Source organism: Oncorhynchus tshawytscha, linkage group LG05 (genome assembly GCF_018296145.1).
Source record: "Oncorhynchus tshawytscha isolate Ot180627B linkage group LG05, Otsh_v2.0, whole genome shotgun sequence".
Taxonomy (NCBI): domain Eukaryota; kingdom Metazoa; phylum Chordata; class Actinopteri; order Salmoniformes; family Salmonidae; genus Oncorhynchus; species Oncorhynchus tshawytscha.
Window position 1 is genome coordinate 25,450,801 of NC_056433.1, and position 19,303 is coordinate 25,470,103.

General features: G+C 41.9%; 1 protein-coding gene across 1 annotated transcript in view; it reads right to left on the bottom strand.

Annotated features, from left to right (window-relative positions):
- The window catches only part of opn5 (opsin 5), a 35,247-nt gene extending 16,248 nt beyond the window's left edge, over nucleotides 1-18,999 (bottom strand). The window contains exons 1-2 of the mRNA XM_024420451.2: nucleotides 18,751-18,999; nucleotides 850-1,002 (exon numbers count right to left, since the gene is read on the bottom strand). Of these exons, the coding sequence (XP_024276219.1) occupies nucleotides 850-982 (133 nt within the window). The 5' untranslated portion in view covers nucleotides 983-1,002; nucleotides 18,751-18,999. The remainder of the gene's footprint in view (nucleotides 1-849; nucleotides 1,003-18,750) is intronic.
- Nucleotides 19,000-19,303: the final 304 nt, after the last annotated feature.

Sequence of the window (19,303 nt, forward strand, 5' to 3'; positions counted from 1 at the left end):
ATAGTGAGCTGTATTGTATGCTCAAAAGGATTGAAAATATATATTATTTTATTGCTCAGAGAAAGAGAACTTGTTTAACAAGTAATAAAATAAAAAAATAAGTGTAAAATGATTGGATCCCCCGTTTTAAATGCTCCAGCACCCTCCCCTTGAGAGGATAACTACACTGAGACTTTTCCTAAAATGTTTTATGAGATTGGAGAACATATTGGGAGGGATCTTAGACCATTCCTCCAGATCCTTGATGTGCTTCATCTGCGTTTATAGACTGGCCTCCTGAATTCAAACCACAGGTTTTCAATGGGGTTCAAGTCCAGAGACTGAGATGACCATTGCAAAGTGTTGATTTTGTGGTCAATTAATACTTTTTTTAATGGATTTTGATGTGTGCTTGGGGTTATTGTCCTGCTGGAAGATCTATTTGCGGCCAAGTTTCAGCCTCCTGGGAGAGACAACCAGGTTTTGGCTGAAATGTCCTGGTCCTTGGTAAAGTTCATGATTGTGCAACTGATCTTAACAAAGTTCCCAGGACCAGTGGAAGCAAAATAGCCTCATAACATCAAAGATCCAGCACCATATTTTACAGTATGGGATGAGTTATTGACCTTCTATTCAAAACCCTTTTCAAATACATTTTGAATACTTCAATGGACAACCTTGATGAATCAGAACTGAATGCAAACGTAATCGAATCAGAATTTCTCCTTACATTGAAGAATGGTTAGGCTATGCCTCAAGAGAGATGGTGGAGCAGAGGATATGAGGGAGTGTATGAGTTTACGATATGAGGGAGTGTGATGAGTCTACTTCCCTATGCAGTGTACCTCTCTGTACTTTATTGACACTTACCTATGATGCAGATGTAGAAGGCAGCCACGATGTCGGCCTCCTTGGACAGCTTGGAGGCAAATGGATCACCCTCCAGGAGATAATGGGGGGCATAATCGGGGCGAGCTGAGGTCTCATTCCCCGTAAGAGCCATGCTTAGGTGTGAACCGCTTCCTGGGCAGCCAAAATGAACATGTTCAATACAATGTGTCCACAATGAAACAGTCAGAAATACATTTATATTGGTGACAGATACTTTCAGATCTCCAGGATTTTGCAAAGATTTGAGGTGATATTTTTCTACAGCAATTCTGACATTTTGCATGGCAATTTGTCGCAAAAATGCGCTGACAAGGGTAAAAGTTAGTTGCCATATGGCTTGACTGAACCACATTATGCGGTAAACGTGCGGGGACAGGTTGAAATTGTGAGCCCTATTTTTATACTGCAGTGATGGGTTTGACTGTTTTATGTGGAAATAGCGCAGTGATTGGTCAAATTTGCGAGCCCTCGCAGAATATGCAGTAGTGGAAGCTGGTTGGAGGAGATAAAGGAGGACCGGTTCATTGTCATAGCTGGAATGGAATAAATGGAAGGTATCAAACACATCAAACACATGGAAACCACATGTTTGACTCCATTACATGAATTCCATTCCAGCCATTACATTGAGCCCGTCCTCCTATAGCTCATCCCACCAGTCTCCTCTGATATGCAGGAAATTGTTGATTTTGCAACCAAAAAAATGGTGAACTCAGAATTGCAGAATCCTGGAGAGACTTTGTTTCTGTCACCTGTTTTCTAGAAAGTGCAATCAAGCGACACAACAGCAGCAAGGGTTAGACTGACCCTTTCTTGGAAATTCAATCTAAACTAAGAAGCACATAACTTTAGCCAGAGACTAAATTAACATCGAAATCTGATTATAAAAATGTTCTTTAGTGTTTTAGTTACACTGTTTTTGAGTTCAAATGCAGAAACTGGACACACAAACACCCCCAAACCAGACACCAAATCACATACTCATGCACGCACACAAACACTAATTTGTGATTTGTGATTTGTGAAAACAGAACCTCCATTTTCTGGTGGTCATACAGGGAGTGCTGCATGGGATTGCACAAGAGTTCAAGTTTAATTGTGTCCACAAGAGTTCAAGTTTAATCACACACACAAACAAGCACGCACACACACACACACACAATCAAACACTATAATACTTTTGCGAAATGTCTTTCCGCTGAATAGTAGGTTCTTCAGCATGCAGTGACCTGTAAGGGCCAGCTCTGTTCCAGCTCTGACATCACCTTTGATTCCAAAGAGTTCAGACTGACATTCTAAACTGAGAGACACAACAGGAGACAGATATCATTATATTGCTGTTGATGTGCAAGTTAGCCTCGCCAACAGACTACAGAATAAGTTAGTCTTATACCTGTGTAATAAACCTGTAGCTACTCTGGTATCAACGACATGTTGTTACATAGTAATTTAGTAATTGCTTTCCATTGCAGAGGTGTTCAGTAGTTGTTGTTGTTGCAAAGTGGAGTATGGAACTGTCAGGAGCAGTCCATAAAAACATGTCAGCAAACCATTGGACACAACCTTAATTGTTGCAACAATACACAATTATGTTTTGCTATGGCCATTCTATATGAAACTTCTTTGACACGGACATACAATTGGACAGCAATGACAGATTTTGGAGCATGAAACATATTCTTACTCCAGGCTAATGTTCAAAAGAGAAGAATAGTTGGCAAACAATTACCCCTGGCACAAGATTGATGGCTTGACCCTGACCTGTCAACAACATGGTTTTTCTTCACATTTGTTACATCAAATCGATCATTATCTTCATCAACATTATCATCATCAACAACAACAACTCTTTCTCTATCTTCATCACCATAATCATCATTCATCTGTGCCACCTACATAAACATCCAAGCTCACCAGCATCTTAACAGACCCCATAAACTAGCTATAGATCCAGAGCCTTGCTGCAGAACCACTGCACCACATCCAACATAAACAGTTAGCCTAGCTAATTGAAAGTCTACACACGCCTTGCACAGCCTTCACATTTATCTGCCTTCAAATTAAATCTCAAAGGGGAATTGATTGGATTTTTCACCGATCTACACAACCGACTCCACATTTTAAAAGTAAAAACATTGTCTATAACATTTTCCCACCCCCAAAAATGACATGTATTATTGCATGTGTTCACACCCCAGACACAATGCTAGGTGGAAACACCTTCAGCAGCCTTTACAGCTGTGAATAATTTTGAATATGATTCCAACAACTTTGCCCAACTGTTAGGGAAACATTTATCCATTGTTTTTGTTAAAATTGCTCAAGCTCAGTAAATTTGCTTGGGAGTCATTAAGCTAAGTTCCCATCCAATTGGTTACATATTTTCATTTGAATATTCTAAAATCCACACAAAAACAACATGCACATTTTCTCACCAGAGATGTGTTTTCATCAAATGGAGATATTATGGATGAAAGGCTGTGCGTGATGAGGTAGTGCACATAAAAATAGCTTTTACAGTAAATTCCCAAACACCGAATAAAAATGACAATGGGTTTCCTTCTCATTTTCAACTCTACTGATGGTTTTGTCACAAAAAAAACTGTTACATTATATAGCGAATATGCCCACTATAGTCTTGGCACGTTCACTCTAGCCAGATATATATGCAGGTATAGCCTACATGATGATATTATTATGGACAAAAGAGCTAGATTCATTTTTATTTGTCAAATGGCAGCCAAGCATCGATCATCATGTCACCAGAATAAGACCCTTGACATTTTATTGGAAAGAAGCATCAAACTCATACCATGCACTTTCACCACCCTGTGAAGTTCATCATACCTTTTTTCATCTGTAGCCCAAAGCGTATAGCCTAAGTGAAATAATGTAGTGGCAGCATCATTTTATGGGTATGCTTGTCATCAGCAGTGACTGGGGAGTTTGTCATGATGAAAATAAATACGAAAGGAGCAAAACCCAGATAAAAACCCTGCCATAGTCTTCTAAATACCTAACCCTGCCATAGTCTTCTAAATACCTAACCCTGCCATAGTCTTCTAAATACCTAACCCTGCCATAGTCTTCTAAATACCTAACCCTGCCATAGTCTTCTAAATACCTAACCCTGCCATAGTCTTCTAAATACCTAACCCTGCCATAGTCTTCTAAATACCTAACCCTGCCATAGTCTTCTAAATACCTAACCCTGCCATAGTCTTCTAAATACCTAACCCTGCCATAGTCTTCTAAATACCTAACCCTGCCATAGTCTTCTAAATACCTAACCCTGCCATAGTCTTCTAAATACCTAACCCTGCCATAGTCTTCTAAATACCTAACCCTGCCATAGTCTTCTAAATACCTAACCCTGCCATAGTCTTTAAATACCTAACCCTGCCATAGTCTTCTAAATACCTAACCCTGCCATAGTCTTCTAAATACCTAACCCTGCCATAGTCTTCTAAATACCTAACCCTGCCATAGTCTTCTAAATACCTAACCCTGCCATAGTCTTCTAAATACCTAACCCTGTCTTCTAAATACCTAACCCTGCCATAGTCTTCTAAATACCTAACCCTGTCATAGTCTTCTAAATACCTAACCCTGCCATAGTCTTCTAAATACCTAACCCTGCCATAGTCTTCTAAATACCTAACCCTGCCATAGTCTTCTAAATACCTAACCCTGCCATAGTCTTCTAAATACCTAACCCTGCCATAGTCTTCTAAATACCTAACCCTGCCATAGTCTTCTAAATACCTAACCCTGCCATAGTCTTCTAAATACCTAACCCTGCCATAGTCTTCTAAATACCTAACTACCTAACCCTGCCATAGTCTTCTAAATACCTAACCCTGCCGTAGTCTTCTAAATACCTAACCCTGCCATAGTCTTCTAAATACCTAACCCTGCCATAGTCTTCTAAATACCTAACCCTGCTATAGTCTTCTAAATACCTAACCCTGCCATAGTCTTCTAAATACCTAACCCTGCCATAGTCTTCTAAATACCTAACCCTGCCATAGTCTTCTAAATACCTAACCCTGCCATAGTCTTCTAAATACCTAACCCTGCCATAGTCTTCTAAATACCTAACCCTGCCATAGCCTTCTAAATACCTAACCCTGCCATAGTCTTCTAAATACCTAACCCTGCCATAGTCTTCTAAATACCTAACCCTGCCATAGTCTTCTAAATACCTAATCCTGCCATAGTCTTCTAAATACCTAACCCTGCCATAGTCTTCTAAATACCTAACCCTGCCATAGAGTTGTGTTTTTCAGAGGGACAATTACACACATTTTAATGCCAAACACACACCCGAATGGCCTTCCAATAGGTGTTGAGTGTTCCTGAATGGTCCAGTCTCAGTCCTGACTTAAATCTGCTCGACAATCAGAGACAAGGTTTGAATATTGCTGTCCATCAGTGACTCCCAAACAAATTTACTGAGCATGAGCAATTTTGACAATGTTTTTAGCAATGTTTCCTTAGCAGTTGTGCAAAATTGTTAGGATCTTTCTTAAATGTTTCACAACTGTAATGGCTGCCACAGGTGCTTCTACCAAGTATTAACTCTGGGGTGTGAAGACATAAACAATCAATACTTTTTTTTCTCATGCATTTGGAAAATGTTCTATAGTTTTTCATTCAATTTAGAAATGTGGAGTATTTTATGTACATCAGTAGGCAAATGTGAAGACTGTGCAAGGGGTGTGTAGACTTTCACTAGTCACTGTACGTGTGGACTGGGGAGTTTGATTCTCTGCCTCTAACCCTATTACAGGGGCTGGGGCTCTCTCATGCCGTCCCTGGAAGGGGTGTGTCACCTGAGTGGGTTGATTCACTGATGTGGTCATCCTGTCTGGGTTGGCGCCCCCCCCCCCTTGGGTTGTGCCATGGCGGAGATCTTTGTGGGCTATACTCAGCCTTGTCTCAGGATGGTAAGTTGGTGGTTGAAGATATCCCTCTCGTGGTGTGGGGGCTGTGCTTTGGCAAAGTGGGTGGGGTTATATCCTTCCTGTTTGGCCCTGTCCGGGGTGTCCTCGGATGGGGCCACAGTGTCTCCTGACCCCTCCTGTCTCAGCCTCCAGTATTTATGCTGCAGTAGTTTATGTGTCGGGGGGCTAGGGTCAGTTTGTTATATCTGGAGTACTTCTCCTGTCCTATTCGGTGTCCTGTGTGAATCTAAGTGTGCGTTCTCTAATTCTCTCCTTCTCTCTTTCTTTCTCTCTCTCGGAGGACCTGAGCCCTAGGACCATGCCCCATGACTACCTGACATGATGACTCCTTGCTGTCCCCAGTCCACCTGGCCGTGCTGCTGCTCCAGTTTTAACTGACCTGAGCCCTAGGACCATGCCCCAGGACTACCTGACATGATGACTCCTTGCTGTCCCCAGTCCATCTGACCGTGCTGCTGCTCCAGTTTCAACTGTTCTGCCTTATTATTAGACGACCATGCTGGTCATTCATGAACATTTGAACATCTTGGCCATGTTCTGTTATAATCTCCACCCGGCACAGCCAGAAGAGGACTGGCCACCCCACATAGCCTGGTTCCTCTCTAGGTTTCTTCCTAGGTTTTGGCCTTTCTAGGGAGTTTTTCCTAGCCACCGTGCTTCTACACCTGCATTGCTTGCTGTTTGGGGTTTTAGGCTGGTTTTCTGTACAGCACTTTGAGATATCAGCTGATGTACGAAGGGCTATATAAATACATTTGATTTGATTTGTTTGTTGTGGCCAGTATCAGTGCAGTGAATCCTATGGCAGACACCCCCAAGCTCTGAAGGTGTGTCTCAGCTATGAGAACCAGCAGCCAGCAAGCAATCGTCCATTTACAGCTGACCTTTCCCAACAAGTCAGACAAAAGGTTAGCTTTTTCTATAACTCTAAAGGCCAGGTGCGAGCCAATCATTCTGCCATTGTGTCGAAGCTACAACATTACACACCCCAAAATAGTATTTGTCAGTTTCAAAACACTTCATCAAAGTCTACCAGATGAAACAAAATCACAATAAACGTTTTTAGATGTTCTCTATGCGAGGAGAATGTTATTTTTTCCATGCTCCAGGTTTCCAGCAGTGCAGTTTCCTGCAATTCAGCCTAGGTACCACACTCTCTGAGGAATACTAAAACATTCTAACAGAAGTTTGCACAGTCACATCATTTCTCACTTTATTATTCTCTTAGTATTTGACAAGTCATGGTGTAGGCCTGCATAAAGTGAGTCGGTGACACATGAGGAGATCTGTGAACAGTCACATTGGAAATATTTGGTTTCTTTTTTTTTTTTAAGCGTTTTAAAACAAATCATTTCAGAAAAAAAGGATTTCAGAAGCAAGTTTAGGGGATACTTCCAGTATCAGAATATTATGACTCCCCCCAATGTATGCCCAACGTCTGTCAATCACGTGTAAAACACTGGCAGGTCCTAAAACGTCCGTATTTTTGACGACTCCGAGGGACACCACAAAACAACCACACAATATAATTAACCTTTATGGTCCTGTGTGGCTCAGTTGGTAGAGCATGGCGCTTGAAACACCAGGGCACCATGGTTGTTGGTTTGATTCCCATGGTGGACCAGTATGAAAATGTATATAATCACTATTGTAAGTCACTCTGGGTAAGAGAGTCTGCTAAATGACTTAAATGTAAAAGTTGAATGAATAGTTAATTAACTGTAATGAAATATCTGGGTTTCACACAATCCTTTTGTATGGCTACAAGACGTGTGTGCTACTATTGAAAAAATAGTTACTGGAACTGTTTGAGTGTAACTAAAATGTAACTTGAAATTCTGTTTGGAGATGAATGGCCATACGTGGTAGAGATGCAGGGTAGATAGAAACATTTCAGACCGTGTATAATGATACCATATAGTACATATAGTATGTGTAATACTTCTTGGGAAACTGACTGTTTATTGGAATCAGAAGGGTCTGACTCTGTACAGCAGGACTTCTTCTATAGAAGGTATTCCAATGAACATGTTAAAAGGAGAGAACATCCCAATAAAGAACTATATGACCTCAAGAAAGGTGGTAGCAGAATCTAACACCATCAAAAAAAGTGAGACATTCAGTATGACAGCAAATGCACATGCCTTCAAGGGAATGATAGTGATATAAGGTTGAGATAATATATGAAATAACTTAAGACAGTCAACTTGGTGCTCTCACCCCCTGTAGGCTACCGTGGCTGACTTGAAATACATTTGTTTAGCTTTAATACGTTCAATTCATGAATAATGCTATAATATTCAATGCAGAGCTTACAAGTTAAGAAGATGTTAGTAAAATGTGCCTTGTGGACTTTTCTCCGCTTGCCTGCCTGCTCTATACATTTCTTGATCTGAAGTTACAGATGATTGTTGGTATTCCAAAAAATAATAAGGCCTTGTATTGTTAGTATTGACTGTGATGGGCTTTGAGAATTCGGTCAAACATCATTACAAATACAAATACTGAGGAGTAAAATAGAAAAATAAATCAAATCAAATTTATTATTTAGTTATTTGTCACATGCGCCAAATACAACAGGTGTAGACTTTACCGTGAAATGCTTACATACAAGCTCTCTCCCAACAATAAGTTTTAAAGTTTTAAGCATTTTTTAATGTGCTAAATAAAAAATAAAAATATGAACACAATAAAATAACAATAACGAGGCTTTATACCGTACAAGGAGTAGTTGTACCGAGTCAATGTGAAGGGATATGAGGTAGTTCAGGTAATTAAGGTAATATGTCCAGTACATGTACTGTAGGTAGGGGTAAAAGTGACTAGGCAATCCGGATAGACAACAGAGTAGCAGCGGCGTACAGTGCATTCGGAAAGTATTCAGACCCCTTGACTTTTTCCACAGTTTGTCACGTTACAGCCTTATTCTAAAAATGATTAAATAATTTTCCCCCTCATCAATCTACACACAATACCCCATAATGACAAAGTGAAAACAGGTTTTTCCAATTTTTTTGCAAATTTATGAAAATAATAAACAGAAATACCTTATATACATAAGCATTCAGACCCTTTGCTATGAGACTCGAAATTGAGCTCAGGTGCATCCTGATTCCATTGATCAACCTTGAGATGTTTCTACAACTTGATTGGAGTTCACCTGTGGTAAATTCAATTGATTGGACAGGACTTGTAAAGGCACACACCTGTCTATCTAAGGTCCCACAGTTGACAGTGCATGTCAGAGCAAAAACAAAGAATGAGGTCGAAGGAATTGTCCATAGAGCTCCGAGATAGGATTGTGTCGAGGCACAGATCTGGGGAAGGGTACCAAAAAATGTATGCAGCATTGAAGGTCCCCAAGAACACAGTGGCCTACGTCATTCTTAAATGGAAGAAGTTTGGAACCACCAAGACTCTTCCTAGAGCTGGTCGCACGGCCAAACTGAGCAATCGGGGGAGAAGGCTTTGGTCAGGGAGGTGACCAAGAACCCAGTGGTCACTCTGACAGAGCTCCAGAGTTCCTCAGTGGAGATGGGAGAACCTTCCAGAAGGACAACCAACTCTAGAGCACTCCACCAGTCAGGCGTTTATGGTAGAGTGGCCAGATGGAAGCCACTCCTCAGTAGAAGGCACATGACAGCCCGCTTGGAGTTTGCCAAAAGGCACCTAAACTACTCTCAGACCATGAGAAACGAGATTCTCTGGTCTGATGAAACCAAAATTGAACTCTTTGACCTGAATGCCAAACGTCACATCTTGAGGAAACCTGGCACCATACCTACGGTGAAGCATTGTCGTGGCAGCCTGGACTTGAACTCGATCTAAAATCTCTGGAGAGACCTGCAGCTTTGCAGCAATGCTCCCCATCCAATCTGACAGAGCTTGAGAGGATCTGCAGAGAAGAATGGAGAAACTCCCCAAATGCAGGTGTGCCAAGCTTGTAACGTCATATCCAAGACGACTAGAGGCTGTAATCACTGTCAAAGTTGCTTCAACAAAGTACTGAGTAAAGGGTCTGAATACTTATGTGAAAATGATAATTCCGTTTTTTTCTTTTTAATACATTTACTCAATGTTATGCAACGTAACAAAATGTGGAATAAATCACGGGGTCTGATTACTGTGTGAAAGAGTGTGAAGGTGTGCTTATGTGTGGGTGTGTGTGTGTGGTGTCTTTGCGTGTGTGTGTGTGTGTGTCAGTGTAGAATGTTTGAGTGTGTGCATAGAGATAGTGAAAAAAAGGGGGTCAGTGTAAGTAGTCCTGCTAGCCATCTGATTAACTGTTCAGCAGAGATAGAAGCTGTTCAGGAGCCTTTTACTCTCAGACTTGGTGCTCCGGTACTGCTTGCCGTGCAGTAGGAGAGAAAACAGTCTATGACTTGGATGGCTGGAGTCTTTGAACATTTCGCGGGCCTGACACCATCTGATATAGAGGTTGTGGATGGCAGGGAGCTCAACCCCAGTGATACTGGGCCGTACGCACTACACTCTGCAGCGCCTTGTGGTCGGATGCCGAGGAGTTGCCATACCAAGCGGTGATGCAGCCAGTCAAGATGTTCTCAATGGTGTAGCTGTAGAACTTTTTGAGGACCTGAGGGCCCATGCCAAATCTTTTCAGATCCCCAAGAGGGAAGAGGCGTGTTCGTGCCCTCTTCACAACTGTGTTGGTGTGTTTGGACCATGATAGGTCCTTTGTGATGTAGACACCGAGGAACTTGAAGCTCTCGACCTGCTTCACTAAAGCCCCGTTGATGTGGATGGGGGCATGCTCGGTCCTACGTTTCCTGTAGTCCACGATCAATGGAGTGTGTTGAAATGAACAATTTTAGTGCATTGTTTGTTTATACACTGCTCAAAAAAATAAAGGGAACACTTAAACAACACAATGTAACTCCAAGTCAATCACATTTCTGTGAAATAAAACTGTCCACTTAGGAAGCAACACTGATTGACCATAAATTTCACATGCTGTTGTGCAAATGGAATAGACAACAGGTGGAAATTATAGGCAATTAGCAAGACACCGCCAATAAAGGAGTGGTTCTGCAGGTGGTGACCACAGACCACTTCTCAGTTCCTATGCTTCCTGGCTGATGTTTTGGTCACTTTTGACCAAAAGGAGGAGGAGGAGCAGGAGAAACACTGCCAGAGCCCTGCAAAATGACCTCCAGCCGGCCACAAATGTGCATGTGTCTGCTCAAACGGTCAGAAACAGACTCCATGAGGGTGGTATGAGGGCCCGACGTCCACAGGTGGGGGTTGTGCTTACAGCCCAACACCGTGCAGGACGTTTGGCATTTGCCAGAGAACACCAAGATTGGCAAATTCGCCACTGGCTCCCTGTGCTCTTCACAGATGAAAGCAGGTTCACACTGAGCACATGTGACAGACGTGACAGAGTCTGGAGACGCCGTGGAGAACATTCTACTGCCTGCAACATCCTCCAGCATGACCAGTTTGGTGGTGGGTCAGTCATGGTGTGGGGTGGCATTTCTTTGGGGGGCCACACAGCCCTCCATGTGCTCGCCAGAGGTAGCCTGAGATGAGATCCTCAGACCCCTTGTGAGACCATATGCTGGTGCGGTTGGCCCTGGGTTCCTCCTAATGCAAGACAATGCTAGACCTCATGTGGCTGGAGTGTGTCAGCAGTTCCTGCAAGAGGAAGGCATTGATGCTATGGACTGGCCCGCCCGTTCCCCAGACATGAATCCAATTGAGCACATCTGGGACATCATGTCTCGCTCCGTCCACCAACGCCACGTTGCACCACAGACTGTCCAGGAGTTGGCGGATGCTTTAGTCCAGGTCTGGGAGGAAATCCCTCAGGAGACCATCCGCCACCTCATCAGGAGCATGCCCAGGCGTTGTAGGGAAGTCATACAGGCACGTGGAGGCCACACACACTACTGAGCCTCATTTTGACTTGTTTTAAGGACATTACATCAAAGTTGGATCAGCCTGTAGTGTGGTTTTCCACTTTAATTTTGAGTGCGACTCCAAATCCAGACCTCCATGGGTTGATAAATTTGATTTCCAATGATAATTTGTGTGATTTTGTTGTCAGCACATTCAACTATGTAAAGAAAAAATGTAATAAGAATAATTCATTCATTCAGATCTAGGATGTGTTATTTTAGTGTTCCCTTTATTTTTTTGAGCAGTGTAGTTCCAAACATCTATAGCGCATCCACAGTTTGTCATGCAGACCTGAGAAATCATTCAACCTCTGTGAGAAAATAATGTATCTTTAAGGAGCTATTCAACAAAGAGAAGGGACACAAGTCCAATGACATATTTTCCAATGTGACCTAAGCGAAGACAACAGATTTTTTAGAACAAATACAAATGCTATGTTGTATTCAAACCATAGTTCTTCCCAGTGATTATATTTGAAAAAATCGTTCATGAACCTCCCTTTCACTGTTAAACTAGGCTACTGCATACGAGAGCTTTAATCTAGGGGTTAGACATTAAATAAATTATTATTAATGCAGGATGTTTCAGAGGGATTTAACAGTCTGATGGCCTTGAGGTTGATAAACAGCTTCTGTCTCTTGGTCCCAGCTTTGATGCACCTGTACTGACCTTGCCTTCTGGATGTTAGCGGGGTGAACAGGCAGTGGTTGTCCTTGATGATCTTTTAAGCCTTCCTGTTACATTGTGTGATGTAGGTGTCCTGGAAGGCAGGTAGTTTGCCCCAGTGATGCGTTGTGCAGACTGCACCACCCTCTGGAGAGCCCTGCGGTTGTGGGTGGTACAGTTGCCGTACCAGGCGGTGATGCAGCCCAACAGGATGCTCTCAATTGTGCATCTGTAAAACTTTGTGAGTGTTTTCGGTGACAAGACAAATTTCTTCAGCCTCCTGAGGATGAAGAGGCACTGTTGCACCTTCTTCACCACACTGTCTGTGTGGGTGGACAATTTCAGTTTGTCAGTGATATGTATGCCAAGGAACTTAAAACTTTCCACCTTCTCCACTGCTGTCCCGTCAATGTGGATAAGGGGCCCTCTGCTGTTTCCTGAAGTCCACGATCATCTCCTTTGTTTTGTTGACGTTGAGTGATATGTGTCGTTTGCAAACTTGTTGATAGAGTTGGAGTTGTGCATGGCCATGCAGTCATGGGTGAACAGGGATTACAGGAGGGGGCTGAGCACACACCCTTGTGGGGCCCCAGTGTTGAGGATCAGCGAAGTGGAGATGTTGTTTCCTACCTTCATCACCTGGGAGCGGCCTGTCAGGCAGTCCAGGACCCAATTGCACAGGGTGGGGTTGAGACCCAGGGCCTCAAGCTTAATGATGAGCTTGGAGGGTTACTATGGTGTTGAAGGCTGAGCTATAGTTAATGAACAGCATTCTTACATAGGTATTCCTCTTGTGATGGCGATTGCATCGTCAGTGGACCTATTGGGGCGGTAAGCAAATTTAAGTGGGTCTAGGATGTCAGGTAAGGTGGAGGTGATATGATCCTTGATTAGTCTCTCAAAGCACTTTATGATGACAGAAGTGAGTGCAGCAGGGCGATAGTCATTTAGTTCCATTACCTTTTCATTCTTTGGTACAGGTACAATGGTGGACATCTTGAAGCATGTGGGGACAGCAGACTGAGATAGGGAGAGATTGAATATGTCCGTATACACACCAGCCAGCAGGTCCGCGCATGCTCTGAGGATATGGCTAGGGATGCCGTCTTGGCCAGCAGCCTTGCGAGGGTTAACACGTTTAAATGTCTTACTCACGTTGTCCACGGAGAAGGAGAGTCCACAGTCCTTGGTAGCGGGCCGCGTCAGTGGCACTGTATTATCCTCAAAGCAGGCAAATAAGGTGTTTAGTTTGTCTGGAAGTCAGTGATTGTCCGTGATGTAAACCCTGTCTGTAGACACTGCCACATACGTCTCGTGTCTGAGTAGTTGAATTGCGACTTTGTCTCTATACTGACATTTTGCTTATTTGATTGCATTGCGGAGGTAATGACTACTCTGTTTGAGAGTATTGTGGTCTATCGAACGTTAGGTCTAATGATCTTCTGTGAGGTGGATAATCATTGATTTTCATACAATTTGGTATTTTTACAAGAAGAATAAGAGGAAAAACATAAATGATAGGGCTGCATTTTGCTGAGGAGGCGAGGGATGACTTCGTATATTGACATGAAGATTCTGAATGTTGATTGTGGCTGATGCAGCAATCTGAAAGGCCAAGCTTTTCATGAGTACAATGACTACACTTCCACCTTCCCTTTAATGCTTCTGCACGTGTACATAAAGGGCAGAATTAAATACATGGGAGAAATGTGTGTGATAGGCAAATAGGAAAGTCGTTTGAGTCAAGTTCCCTGAACCCTTCGCTGAAGATATTGCATTAGAAATCAAATGTATCATAGCCTAATACGTGCCTACTTGTGTACTATGACAGATTTCTCTGTTCTCAGCAGGAGAATGTGATTTGGAATGCAAACCCTTTACATTGCTTCATTGGGATAGGGGGCAGCATTGGGAAGTTTGGATGAAAAGCGTGCCCAGAGTAAATTGCCTGTTACTCAGACCCAGAAGCTAGGATATGCATATAATATTTGGATTTGGATAGGAAACACTCTACATTTTCCAAAACTGTTAAAATAATGTCTGTGAGTATAACAGAACTCATATGGCAGGCAAAAACCTGAGAAAAATCCAACAAGGAAGTGGGAATTCTGAGGTTTGAAGTTTTTTTAAGTGATTGCCTATCCAATATCCTGTGTCTATGGGGTCAGATTGCACTTCCTAAGGCTTCCAGTAGATGTCAACAGTCTTTAGAAGTTGTTTCAGGCTTGTATTGTGAAAGGGGAGCGAATAAGAGCTGTTTCAACAAGTGGTCAGGCTGAAAGCCTTTAGTTTTTGAACCTCGTGTGGCCGTGAGCGTGAGGTTCATTCCCTTTCCTTTCTAATGAAAACAGTATTGTCCGGTTGAAACATTATTGAATATTTATGATAAAAACACCCTAAGGATTGTTTAGAAACATTGTTTGACATGTTTCTACGAACTTGAATGGAACTTTTTTGACTGTTCGTCTGGACTTTGTGCCCGCGCTTTGTGCATTTGGATTACTGGACTAAAAGCGGAACAAAAAGGAGGTATTTGGACATAAAGATGAACTTTATCGAACAAAACAAACATTTATCGTCTAACAAGGAGACCTGGGAGTGCCATCAGATGAAGATCCTCACAGGTAAGTGATTAACTTTAATGCTATTTCTGACTTTTGTGACACCTCTCCTTGGTTGGAAACTGGCTGTATGGTTTTCTGTGGCTAGGCGCTGACCTAACATAATCGCATGGTGTGTTTTGTGGCTGTGGCTGGATTAACAAGAAGTTTATCTTTAATCCTATGTATAACACTTGTATCTTTTATCTCAATGTTTATGATGAGTATTTCTGTAATTTGATGTGGCTCTCTGCAATTTCACTGGATGTTTGTTTGAGACAATGCATTTCTGAACATAACGCGCCAATTTCAAATTAGGTTTTTGGAAATAAAGATGAACTTTATCGAACAAAGCACACATTTATTGTCTAACATGGAGTCCTGGTAGTGCCATCCGGTGAAGATCATCAAAGGTTAGTGATTAATTTTAACGCTATTTCTGACTTTTGTGACACCTCTCCTTTTTTGTAAAATGGCTGTATGGTTTTCTGTGGTTAGAAGCTGACCTAACATAATCGCATGGTGTGTATTCGCCATAAAGCCTTTTTGAAATCGGACACTGTGACTGGATTAACAAGACGTTTATCTTTAAAATGGTGTATAATACTTGTATGTTTGAGGAATTTAATTATGGGATTTCTGTTGTTTGAATTTGGCGCCCTGCAATTTCACTGGCTGTTGGCAAGGTGGAACTTACGTCCCGAACAATCCCAGAGAGGTTAAACTCTTTAATATACAACTTAAAATATTTAAAGATATAGCAGATCAAATCAAATCAAATCAAATGTTATTTGTCACATACACATGGTTAGCATATGTTAATGCGAGTGTAGCGAAATGCTTGTGCTTCTAGTTCCGACAATGCAGTAATAACCAACAAGTAATCTAGCTAACAATTCCAAAACTACTACCTTATTGACACAAGTGTAAGGGGATAAAGAATATGTACATAAAGATATATGAGTGAGTGATGGTACAGAGCGGCATAGGCAAGATACAGTAGATGGTATTGAGTGCAGTATATACATATGAGATGAGTATGTAAACAAAGTGGCATAGTTAGTGGCTAGTGATACATGTATTACATAAAGATGCAGTAGATGATATAGAGTACAGTATATACATATACATATGAGATTAATAATGTAGGGTATGTAAACATTATATTAGGTAGCATTGTTTAAAGTGGCTAGTGATATATTTTACATAATTTCCCATCAATTCCCATTATTAAAGTGGCTGGAGTTGAGTCAGTGTGTTGGCAGCAGCCACTCAATGTTAGTGGTGGCTGTTTAACGACTGATGGCCTTGAGATAGAAGCTGTTTTTCAGTCTCTCGGTCCCAGCTTTGATGCACCTGTACTGACCTCGCCTTCTGGATGATAGCAGGGTGAACAGGCAGTGGCTCGGGTCGTTGTTGTCCTTGATGATCTTTATGGCCTTCCTGTGACATCGGGTGGTGTAGGTGTCCTGGAGGGCAGGTAGTTTGCCCCCGGTGATGCGTTGTGCAGACCTCACTACCCTCTGGAGAGCCTTACGGTTGTGGGCGGAGCAGTTGCCGTACCAGGCAGTGATACAGCCCAACAGGATGCTCTCGATTGTGCATCTGTAGAAGTTTGTGAGTGCTTTTGGTGACAAGCCGAATTTCTTCAGCCTCCTGAGGTTGAAGAGGCGCTCTGCGCCTTCTTCACGATGCTGTCTGTGTGGGTGAACCAATTCAGTTTGTCTGTGATGTGTACGCCGAGGAACTTAAAACTTACTACCCTCTCCACTACTGTTCCATCAATGTGGATAGGGGGGTGTTCCCTCTGCTGTTTCCTGAAGTTATATTCACATCTCACTAATGCTACATTGTTACAAACAATGCAATTTCCTCTGTTCAGATATTTTCTGAAGATAAACGAAAATGTAGATATGAGTGAGCATTATCTAATCAGATTTGTGTCTGTGGCCACAGCTGATAAGTAAATAAAAAGTAATGTTTTAACTATCTCCAAATATGAGCCTGCAGCTCTACATCAACTTCCTCCAGTCATATGTGCACTGCATACATCATGTACTTTAGGCCTTGGTCTTCCATCTGCAATGTATTATGCATGAAAGCATTATGTATAAGTCTCAAGCACACCGACTGCGTCAAACTGTATGTGTTCCGGTGGAAGTCCATTCATTTCAATGGGAGGGATTCTGCACCACTGCGACTCATCTGCTGGATTAGGTTGCCGTGCATGCAGTGTGTCTCATGCGTTGGATTTCTCCAACTTCTGCATTGCTTTTCCAAGCAGTATCAGAACAAAGGTGCTAACGTGTAGCGTGATTCTTTTGTTGTGATATGGTGGATGGATTGCCCCTTTTCAGGTGTTCCAATTTTTCTTTCTATAAAAAAGGTAATTTGTCAGCGAGACGCATTAATTAATTCAGGCCAGAGGAGTGTAGACCTAATCACAATTGCTATTTTGTAACAGATGTGACTTTCCATTCATCAAAAGGCTGGTGCACAGTGCACTGTTCGAATACTGGAGTTATTTTGGAGTGGATGAACATGCACAGGTAGCTTACTTTTTGAAGTGATTTGTTTGACAATCAGTCATCAATGTAAGGTCATTTCATATATTTGTTTGCAAACTTTTAACTTAAATCCAATGATGTGGTGACATTTGTTGTTGATTTCATGCTAAATTCTCATTAGTTAACAACTTAACCAAAACTAGACATTGAACTGATGTCTGTGCCCAGTGGGATAGTCCTATGCACGATTACATCAATCCCAATGGATATACTATAGTAGCTTATAGCTTATAAAATGCATTGTTTGCTCTCATATGGTTTATTAGACTAGCCTAGAGATAGTTGCAGAAGTGATAATGATGTAGCCTAAATCAATACAACACATTCCCTGCTTCTTGACAGTGCATTGAGCAATGATATTCCCTGATCAGACTGACAAAACAATTGCATCAACGCTGCTTAATAAATTATGCAGTCAAACTTTTCCATTATGTAATTCCAAATTGTTATGTGTGCAACAAAAGTTGAACATTCACCTTTTGCTACTATTTCTATCACGTCCACGCATACAAGTTGATGCATATGCATCACACAGAACACAGAACGCACTGCAACTCCCTCTGCCACGCAATTCTGCAAGGCAAACGCAATGGTCCATTGGAAATGAATGTTCTTCTGGTGTACCCAAAACGCATCACTGTCGGTCTGAACTAAGCATAGCCTAGGCCTACTGTTCATGTCACCGATCCCTCCGGAACTGTCATTACGCACACATTGTCCCTATTCCCAGTTGATTATTAATTGTATAAGTGTGCCCTTTGTTCACCATTGTCCTGTCGATTATTGTTCCCATGTCCGTTGGACATGTGAGTGAATACCTATGTGTTGGTGCCGCTGTTATGCTACGTGCTTTACGGGTGTCGTTCAACGAGGTTACCCTCGCTCTTTCGTTTGCGTACAGCCCAGGATACGTGTTTGTTTTGGGTGTATTAAAAACCCCTATTGTGTATTCCGGCCCGTCTCCAAATCCTTTATCCAAGCGTGACAGTACAACATTGTTACCGGAAATGTAATATCTACCCTTGACTACATTTCACATTCATGTCAATATTTTGTCAAAATTCAGATTTTGAAAATAAATCAAAGTTCTCCACAAAGACACGCAATCATAATCGTATAATATAGAATAAGAATAACGTGAGTCTTTTTGAAATTACTTACCTTAGAAGTGTTCAGTCATCCCTTTAGTTTTGTTCACATTCCATCAAAATAATACTGTCCGACTGCCTCCTTCCACAAAATTGCCAATAAAAAAAATTGAAAAAACTTTGTAAATGTTCTTGTGATAATATGGACAGAAATTGCACTAGTCAGTGGCGGGGATCCTCAGTGGAGCGCTTTGGTGATGCGCCTACAAACTACCGCGGCGAGTAAATCGACCACAGCAGAATCATTGCGTTCCATAATTTACAATAGTGACATGTGCTGACTTCATTACGGAATTCAACACATCGCATCTCGATTGGACTAACAGGAAATCGCGCAGGCTCCTATTTGGATGCCATTGAAATCCATATATATAACTAGATAAAATATGGCGTCATTAGGTTTATTCTCTGTATAATCCCAAAAAGTGAATCAGGTTGCAATCGAAGATTTTTTCAATCATTAATCTCTGAATGAGTTGAGTAGCCTATCCAAGCAGCTCCAAGCTATGCCACATACTTGAATGCACACTGAAGTCTGTTTATTTAAGCGTGGGTTGAGCACCACC